The sequence below is a fragment of the Gekko japonicus genome, unplaced genomic scaffold (assembly GCF_001447785.1).
Source record: "Gekko japonicus isolate JY-2015 unplaced genomic scaffold, Gekko_japonicus_V1.1 scaffold1677, whole genome shotgun sequence".
Lineage (NCBI taxonomy): Eukaryota > Metazoa > Chordata > Lepidosauria > Squamata > Gekkonidae > Gekko > Gekko japonicus.
In genome coordinates, this window is record NW_015173722.1 from 361,302 (window position 1) to 371,387 (window position 10,086).

At 44.6% G+C, this 10,086-nt stretch overlaps 1 protein-coding gene across 1 annotated transcript in view; it reads right to left on the minus strand.

Annotated features, from left to right (window-relative positions):
- The window catches only part of CCDC6 (coiled-coil domain containing 6), a 41,292-nt gene extending 31,961 nt beyond the window's left edge, over positions 1–9,331 (minus strand). Inside the window, exons 1-3 of the mRNA XM_015423369.1 lie at positions 9,292–9,331; positions 6,222–6,274; positions 4,993–5,142 (exon numbers count right to left, since the gene is read on the minus strand). Of these exons, the coding sequence (XP_015278855.1) occupies positions 4,993–5,142; positions 6,222–6,274; positions 9,292–9,331 (243 nt within the window). The remainder of the gene's footprint in view (positions 1–4,992; positions 5,143–6,221; positions 6,275–9,291) is intronic.
- Between the last annotated feature and the right edge of the window lie 755 nt (positions 9,332–10,086).

Genomic DNA, 10,086 nt, shown 5'->3' on the forward strand with positions numbered 1-10,086 from the left:
AGGAGGAGGAGGAGGAGGAGGAGATTGGTTTTATACCCCACCATTTGGAGTCTCAGAGCGGCTGCTCTGACAGAACTATGGCTTGCCCAAGGTCATCCAGCAGGTGCAAGTGGAGGAGTGGGGAATCAAACCTGGTTCTCCCAGATTAGAGTCCACACACTTAACCACTACACCAAACTGGTCCTGGAAAGAAGTACTGGGAAGGATCCTGGTAATAAAGTTTTAAGAGACTCAAAGTGCAGAATCCATATAATTGCAACACAGCTCTAGCCTCAGCCATTCTGAAGAACTCCAAGATGCAGAATTATGCTCTTGGGGCACAAGCTACATATGCTGTGCTTACAGTTAACTAGTTTCCACTGAATGACAGACTTCAAACCCAGTAGTACATACAAAGAGATAAGACAACCGAACCACACACACACACAATACCTGCAGAAAATGAGCACAGGAAAATAAGGTCCACAAACATGGTTTTCTACTACCAAGTCAGTCAGTCTCTCTCACTCACACACAGAGCTTGTCTTCAGACAAACACAGTCCCTCTTCCAAGACGTCTGCTAACAGGCCCTTTCCCCCCTGTTGTGTTCCTGCAGTGCATTATCTATGGAACCAATCCTTGCACTGCACAAAGCTCACCAAACATCGAGCTCTTACAAAGCCAATAAGCACAAAGTGCTACTTGAAACCACGATCCGGGCCTTTTACAGCACTGGTTATGACATGATATTATGGCGAAAACACGTCACGAGAAGAGAGGTGGGGATCTGAATAAACAATTCTTGGGTGTGCAAACATGCTTTTCCTTTAAAATTAAGCGTACAGACTAAAGGGTTATTTCAAATCAATATTCCCTGACACTAAAACTGAAATGCTGATACATCAGTGTGTTTCTAACCACAACACAAATCATGCCGATGTGGGAAATTCCAGCCAAGTTGCTAATGGGGGATCTATAGCTCTCACACTGATGGTCAGCTTTTGTATTTAGACTGTACTTTGGGGAGGGGGGGGAGATAAACCCTTCTGGAAGTTTCCCCACACCCATCCATGATACTACTGTGAATCTAGTATCTAAGCTCCCTACACTACAATAGCAAAGGTTTAACAATGCATGCACGCAGTCACTTCGCTGAACAATCAGGCGGTGGCATGATGCAGCTGCACCAATCAGGGCTTCTGAAAGTCTGCATGAATGCACCACAAAAAGCAATACACAGCCCTGTCTCCATCCATGCAGTTCCAGAGACTTAAGTTAAAGGCACTTCTTAAACTGGTGCTTCCCACGGCTTTCCTACTCCACCCTTCTTGAAATTTCTCAAGAACAGGATAAAGGGCAAAGTGGGGGGGGGGGGTTTGTACTGGAAACCGCCAACCCCGCTTTCAAAAACCTAAGTGCCTTTAAGCCTTCAGAATCCGTGGTGTGATGCAGGACATGGGATCCGTCACTGTGAGCGAGATCCGTAAAGCTTCAAATTAAGCAAATCCACACGAAATTGCACATTCTGCCTTTCTGCGGAACGAACAGAACAGTTTGTGGATTTGGAATCCCGTAGAATCATAGTTCTAGAGTTCCTGGCTAACATTTTCTTAGGTTGACAGAATAACAAAAGTTTTGGGGGTTTTTTTTTGGGGGGGGGGGTAATGAAAAATACTAAATAGATGGAGCAAGGAAGCCAAGAAGCATTTTTTTTTAACATCCTCTGCCACTCAACTAACTTTTTATGTTGCTGTTGAAAAGCTTTTTCTTTTGAGTCTCAGGAATTCCTTGCTTAGTCCACATTCCTACAGTCGACAACAGCCCCAGACATAACGCTAGCAACTTGAGATTCTCCCAAAGGAAATTACATGCAAATTAAAAGGGAACAGTGGCGATGGGTAATTTTAGCCTGAAGAAGCAAGCGAGGCACCATCTGGATTCACACACCTCTAGTTAATTTAGTGTGTGCAATTTAAGCACTTACTCCAGACATATTGTTAAGCACAAAGCAGGTGCTGCTATTCATCATGCCAATGGACTCAAGGATTTCCTCTCTCTCTCTAGAAAAAAATTCCTCTCCATTGGAAAATGTTTATTTTATATTACAGCTGTAATTGCTCTCAATCCTTTAAAGATTTCTTAAATTAATTGACTGGATTTTAACTGATTACATGATTAAACACTACTAAGTTTCAAAAATAACCTCAGAAAAACCTGTTACTTCTTTCTGCGGTGGGATACAAGAAAATGGAATAAATAAAAGTTACTGGTATCATCAGTGGGGGAAAGTTATTATGGTAAGAAAGTTTTTTAATTTAAAGCAGGACTGGATCCATGGAATAACCCCTCACACACCGAAGCCAAGATGAACTTAAAAATAATCAAGGAGGGTCCTTCAGGGCAATGCTCCCTCCGAGCTGTGGAGTCGTGTGAGCAAAAATTCTACTTTGTGAGCTACTGGCATTGAGCTTGTGAGCGAGCAGATTTGCCTACGGCATAAATCGGTTTGCTCTGGAGCCCATCCCTCCCTGAGCCGAGACAAAAAATGGGTGTGAGCCGGAGGCTAAAAAACCTGTGAGCTGGCTCACACGAACTCAGTTTAGAGGGAACATTGCTTCAGTGTTATGAAAAAGTAGGCAATTAAAATATAAGTTCTCATTTATATTTCTGCTATATATTTGGCACGTTGAGGGGAGGGGTGTGTTTGGAAGGTACTATCAGTCTTTGGAACAACTGTTGTGAGACATGAAGCCCGTAAAATGTGTGAACTTTCCCACTCTTGATATACCAGGAAAGACGGCGGAACTTCCCAGCCCTTTAGTCATACGCAAAGGCCCCATCGTCCCACCACAGTGTCAGCAGCTCCTCGGCTCACTGTGGAGAAGCAAACACAGTCCTTTCATTGCTGTGCACAACCGACAGCCTGGCTGACTTAATAAGCACATGCAAAACTTTTCAAATGCTCTACGCTCTTGAATAAGCACATAACCCTTCAAACAGTGTCAATAAAAACATCTGTAAAGCACGTATTGTAAATACGTTATCGGGAGGAGCCATGTGTTAGTAAAAATAGAATTAAGCTGCCGTATCCAGAGAGAAGCTCGGCCAGCGCTTTCTGACTAAGGTTTATATATAACTGCAAGTGTTGTGTGTCCTGCAATTACCATGGCCAGCCGTGCCTTCCTGTATTGACAAAACATGGGGCTCCGAATGGATCGCAGGAGTGGGCTTTCCTTTATCCTTTTTTTGCTGCCTTACCCTTCTCACTGCCTCCTGAAATGCTCCTTCTGATGGTAGAGGGGGCCCTGGGAACAGTGTGAGAGGACGACAGCCAGAAAGTGAAAATTAGCAGAAGCCGCACAAAAGATGTGGAGCACCTCATGAGCAGTGGGGTTTTTTCTGGGGGGAGGGGAAGCGACACGACAGTAGGAAGGAAAAGGCAAAAAGCAGTTATGTGAATCTGCTCCATTTCCAACACAACAGGATCCAACTCAGTGTTTTAACCACAGCCCCAAGAAACAAGCAAACCCAAAGCTGCAACTTGACCCAGAGGCAAACAGAACACTTAATGCACCAGGACCAAGATGCACAGCTAAGAGGCTAAAGCATGTTAGCCCTTGTCTCCTCCTCAGACGCAGAACACGCTTCCTTTCCCTGTTTTCGAGATCTCACAAGGCTATAACTTCAATGATACCAAACATGTTGGTATCTTCCTTCTAACTACTAGTAACTCCAGCTATCTTCCTTCTAACTTCCTTCTAACTACTAACTGCTTTTTACTTTTACTTATGAATGCTGTGGCAACACAATCAAAGAAGGAAATTTTTGGACCACAAGTTTATAATCACTGGGCTAGTGATTGCACTTTAAAGGTCTTATGTGCATATTTACCTTGTGCCTGGTGATTTTACTTTTGAACAATTTACTTTATGGTCCTCATTGAATCTATACTCTGTATATATTTCTGATTCTGTTTATGTGAAAATAATTATTAACCATCTTACCACCTATGTATGACCTCTGAGGAAGGCCTATTTGGCCAAAACGCGTAAGGTCAACTTTGTAAGCCCTTGATATTGTTATATTTTATTTACATTGGTTGTAAATGGGCCTCTATATATGTTTTTAAAATGATAGTGGTCCCACATGAGGTACCAGCCTTTGAACTAAGCTCTTGACATCCACCTATGTATACTAGCATTGTCCTACTGAGAACTCTCAGAAATAACCATGCAGTTGTTCAAGAAGTAAGAACATAAGAGACGCCAATGTTGGATCAGGCCAATGGCCCATCCAGTCCATCACTCTTGTGTCACACAGTGGCCAAAAATACCAGGGGCCATCAGGAGGTCCAGCAATAGACTTGGGCTCATGCTCACTGGAATCAGGGAAGCACCATGCCAGCCTGTAATATTGTATTGTTTTAACATATTGTTTTAATGGTTTTAGCGATTTGATTGTTAATCTGTGTTTTATCTGTGTGAGCTGCCCCGAGCCTGCTTTGGCAGGGTAGGGTGGAATATGAACTGGAATATAAATAAACAACTTAGCACAGTTCCGCAGAGCCTGCAAGACGGAGCTCTTCCGCCAGGCTTTTGAATAGGAGCCGCCACCACTAGTCCATCACTAGTGCACTACCAACGCACTAGTCTACCATCAACGCCCCATATATGGACATCAGGAGGGGGCACGTTCCATCAATGCCCCATAATCGCTGCACTATGGGCGAGAACGGGAGGTGTAGGGGGTGGCCATCTTGCTTGTAGAAAGTGTAATTTGGAATTTGGAAATTGACTGAGAGGAGCACCAAAATTGGTTTAATGGTGATGTATTTTACTATTTGGTATTGTTTTACTGTTTTATCTGGCGATACGCCCTGTAAGCCGCCCTGAGCCTCTGGGGAGGGCAGGATAGAAATGTGAATAATAAATAAAATAAATAAATAAATATAAATAGATAAACTCCATCCTGTCATTCCCTTTCCTGAAAAGACAGTGCTGAGCACCACATACCTGCATCAGTTTCCTTGAGAGCTCGTTAGTGAGAAATTCTTCCTCCTTTTCATAGTTCACCGCAAGTGTCTCTTTCTCCTTCTGCAAAGCTTGAATCTTCTTAAACAGGGTGTTACTAATAAACTCCTCTTCTTGCTCCGCTCTCGCTTGCTGCAAAAGAAAGATTTTTTTTTAAAAAAAATAGCTGTTAAGAAGGAAAAACTCAAAACTCGAAAACTCTCCCATGGTGGACTGGACCAAACTTTAAATGTTCCTACGCTTCTTTCTTTTGCCACTTCAGCCTCAAAATATACTGGATATCTAGATCAAGACCAAAGTCTGGTAACTTTGCCCCCATCAGTACACTTGAACATGGAGATGCTGTCCCCCAAACCTGTAAAATTAAGCTCTGATTTAGAAAACGATGCATTTAGTACTGCGTCTCCACCGGAGAAAAGCAATGCATAGCAGCGGTGCCACAGACTGTCAAATGCAACTTTGAAGCAAGGTACCTATGGGGCTGCGCATGCATCTATTACGCTCTTGGAATGAGTGTGTTTTTTTAAATCCTCACACAGACAGCAGGTGTTACCATGCCAAGTACATCAGACCTCTGTGCAGAAACCTATTTCGGCACACAGAGTACAAGTTCCAATTCCTGGAATGCAACACAAGTATTTCAGCCAGTTAAAATGCAACCAAGATGCAGGCCACATAGATGTACCACAAGATGCAGTCTCTCTATTATTCCCCCACCTCTCTTAGGACAGGCATTTTTCTATCATACAAAGCAGTTCTCCATTCCCATCTCGGTATTCAAGAAAAGGGGGTGAAGATATGGCAGTTCTGAAGAACCATAGCTAATTCGTTCGCACAACATAGCCTTCTGAAACCACAGGTAAGAAGGCTGTCATAAAAGACTTTGGGGAGGGGGACACAGTAATCCAAACAATGGACGCTCTGTGTGACATTAATATGATGGAAATGATGGCCACAGGTGAAGTGTAGGAGACTCGATTCTTACTAAGTTTAGACTTGGGCTCATGCTCATCGGAATCAGGGAAGCACCATGCCAGCCTAAACAAGGACGGACAGCGGGCTGTTCCCTGTAACCTGGCAAGGCATAGCTCTCAGGTTCCCATCCAGGCTCTGAAGCTGCCGGCAGGGACGGCTCATGTGGAGCTGGACCAGACGTCCCACTGGCCATCTAACCTCGGCAGACAAAGCCGAGGCAGACAAAGCCTACTCACGGGAGCAAAGAAACTTTTGACAACGATGTTCATAGAAGTCGGAGCGGCGTCGTCTGCAAGCACAGACGGACTAGGGATCTCCTTTCACAGAAAGCACCCCCTTCCTGACTTCTGTGAGTATTCTTACCAGGTGTTAACGCTGCTCACATGAATAGATCACACACGCGGACACTTATTTGCACATGTCAGCTGGCTACCAGAACGCCCAAACCAGTTTTCCATTCGCTCGTAAAGCAAGCCAGGGAAAAAGTGGCCGGTTCCCACCAGCAAACTGAGGACAGTGTGCGTGTGTGTGTGTGTGTGTGTGTGTGTGTGTGTGTGAACCCCCTCCTGACTCTCCTCTCCCCCATCAGTCTGGGACTGGCAAATTCTTTATTTAGCATCGGAAAAGGAGTGCGACAAGGATGTATATTGTCACCTTGCTTATTTAATTTATATGCAGAGTACATCATGCAAAATGCTGGCCTGGATGAATCACAAGCCGGAATTAAGATTGCCAAGAAAAAGATCAGCATCCTCAGATCTGCAGACGATACCACTCTAATGGCAGAAAGTGAAGAGGACCTAGAGAGCCTCTTGCTAAGGGTGAAAGAGGAGAGCGCAAAAGTGGGCTTGAAGCTCAACATCAAAAAAACCCAAAGGTCATGGCATCCAGCCCCACCACTCCTTGGCAATCAGTTAATCCTAAAAGAAATCAACCTTGCCAGATACCGAAGTTGAAGCTCAAATACTTTGGCCACGAAATGAGAAGGGAGCTCTCACTGGAGAAGACCCCGACGCTGGAAAAGACTGAAGGTCAAAGAAGACGGGGACGGCAGAGGATGAGATGGTTAGACAGTGTTACTGATGCAACAAACATGAAATTAGGCAAACTTCAGAGCACGACGGAAGACAGGAGGGCCTGGCGTGATGTGGCCCATAGGGTCACGAAGTCGGACTCGACCGTGCGACTGAACAACAAACAACCTTCCCACAAAGCCAGCATTTCAGTTTCTCTCGCTCTATCCCTGTCAGATATTCCAGTAACAACCAAGAACCCTGTTAAAGCCAGTGTCCCTGATTCTGCAAAAACTATAGCTTTTTCTTCATCGCCAGGAGCGTCTTCACAGGTGTTCCATCTCTGCGCAAACGCGGCGTGCCATCTGTGCAGCATCTCCTGCACAAGCTGAGAAGAAATCACACTTTCAACCACCTCCTCCTCCTCCTCCTCCCCCCATTTTTGTAAACATCTAATTTCTTTTGTCTGGACTGAAGCCTTCAAAATAGTCACACGTCCCATCACCTCAACTACTACAACTGTCATTTCGATCTCTGTTTCAGCTCCAACTGCAATCTGAACTGTCTTTAAGAAGGTCTGCTGTCAAGATGACGAGAGATCGCAAGACGGCGCCTGGGCCATCTTGCTTTTGCACAGCGTGTTCTAGAGCACACGAAAAAGCAGCCGGAACACTCTGTGCCTCGTATCTCCAGTTACATCTCCTTCTCCAGGTCTTAATGAGACGGAAGTTAATATCTATATAATGGGGTGCGAACACTTCTGTGCCGTCACTTGTAATGTCTATATTATCACCGCAAACAATGCTGCCTCTATTATATTTAATTCATACGCCACTTTTCTCCCCTAATCAGGACCCGCAGAGACTTATTTATTTTTTTATTTATCTTTCAACTTTCTACCCGCTCGAACCCCCAGGGGGTCTTCTGAGCGGCTTACAGTTAATCGCTTATCCCTACCTATGGCCACATATACTGGGGATGGGGACTGCCCTACCGGCACCCTGTGGAGGTCTTTGTTGATCTTCTTCCTCCCGGTCGGCTTTGTCGGCTCGGCATTGTTCACATTGTTTTCCCCACTCCTGACTGAAGCAACGTTTTAAATGCTCTGCACCGCCAGGTCAGATCCCGCGCCGGGCAAATGCCCCGTTTGTCCCTGTCCACTTTCTAAAAAAGCTTGGTGGGTACCAGGAAAAGTACTGGCAGGCACCACAGAGTCCACGGGCACCATGTCAGGCATCCCTGGACTAACCATTACACCAGGGGTGTCAAACATGCAGCCCGGGGGCCGGGTGATGCCCCCGGAGGACTTCTATCAGGCCCACAGTGCAGCTGGCTGTCTTCTGCTTCTGCTTCCAGTTCTGCTGCTGCTGCGTCATCGTAGGTTTGCAGCTTACAGATACACACCTGAACAGCACACTCAAGATTGCAACAGCACAGACATTTTGATGCAATAGTTCAGAGCAAGAGGGGTCAGTTATCAGTCAAATAAAGAAAATATTGCAAGAGTGCTAATGTTTTAAGCATGTTTTTATTTTAAGTAAAAAAACTACCTTTGTGTTTGTGTCCTTTATGAAGTTTATATCTCCGTTACCTGGCATTACATCTTATGACACACATGGCCCAGCCCAACAAGGTCTCATGTATGTAAGTACATGAGTAAGTAAATTTTAGTGAAATTGTATTTATTGTATTTTATATTATTCTGTACTGTTTTAATGTTTTAACTTGGGCATTCGTGCCCCTTGTGAGCCGCCCGGAGCCTTCGGGGAGGGCGAGGTGTAAATTTAAAGATAAATTTAAATTTTTTTAAAAAAAATGTCAGATCCAGCCCTCGTAACAAACAAGTTCGACACCCCTGCATTACACCATCCCAGCTCTTTCCAGCTCCTTTAGCCTGCCACGTTATCCTGGCGGATAAATCTGAAGGGAGCGAAGCGCTATGGCATTCTAGGCGATGTACTACAATATCTAAACCTGAAGTATACCAAATAGCAGATACGACAGCAGTTCATCCGTTATGGTTTGGTATGAGAACTTAACACAGGACCCAATACAACACAGCAATTATCCATCTGGCCCAGCATCCTCCTGTTCTCCACAATGTCCAACCAGAAGACTTAGAGAAGCCCACAAACAAAGGCACAGAAGGCAAAGCCTTCCTCCCCACAACAACTGTTATTAAGGGCATGCTGCCTCTGAACACGAAGGTTCCATTGACCTACCACCCTTCACAAGTACTGATCGATCTATATTCCATGAATTGCTTAGTCCCCCAGTGATAGATTTGGTTTACCTTCCAGAATTCTTTTACAGCCCTTTGCACGGAAGCACATTGCCCCAGGGACACTGAGAAACCGAATTAAATCAGTTTAAAAAAAGAAAGAAAGAAAGAAACAGGCACAGCGTGGTACATACACATCCTAAGATCTGCACTATGCCTCTGATTTCATGGCAAACATGTCTTAGATGCAGCCTTCACCCTTGTATGCAGAGAATACAACCTCCAATTAAGAGCCTGTTCTAATACAGGTCCTTCATGATTCTGCAAATGTCAGTTCTTTATAAATTTATTAATAGCGGGTACAATCAGGGTGTTTTTCCCCTCCCATCTCTTAGACATTCCTTGTGCGAATATAAACATCAAATGGTTCTCATCCCCCCTTATCAATCACTTTTTAAAAGACTCATTCCATGATTGCCCACCTGAAAAGAAATACTAATTTTTATCAACATGAACAAAACCATTCCAGACTTTAAAGGGCCACTGTCTCAAAGCGCTGTGGACCAGCTCGGGCACACTTCAGCTTCCTCCTTGCTCCATGCCGCCTGCAGATTCCTTGAAAATTTCCTTTGGTTTTTTTTTTTTTTTTTTTGGTAAATCACTTCGCTTCCGAGCACAATTCAAAGTGCTGGTTCTTACCTTTAAAGCCCTAAATGGCTTGGGGGCGGAGTACACGAACAACTACCTCCTCCCATATTTTCCAGCCCACCGGTTAAGATCGGACTCTCAAGCCCTGCTCCCTGTTCCTCTACCTTCAGAGGAGAAGCAGAAAGTTACTAGAGACAGGACTTTTTCAGTGTTGGCACC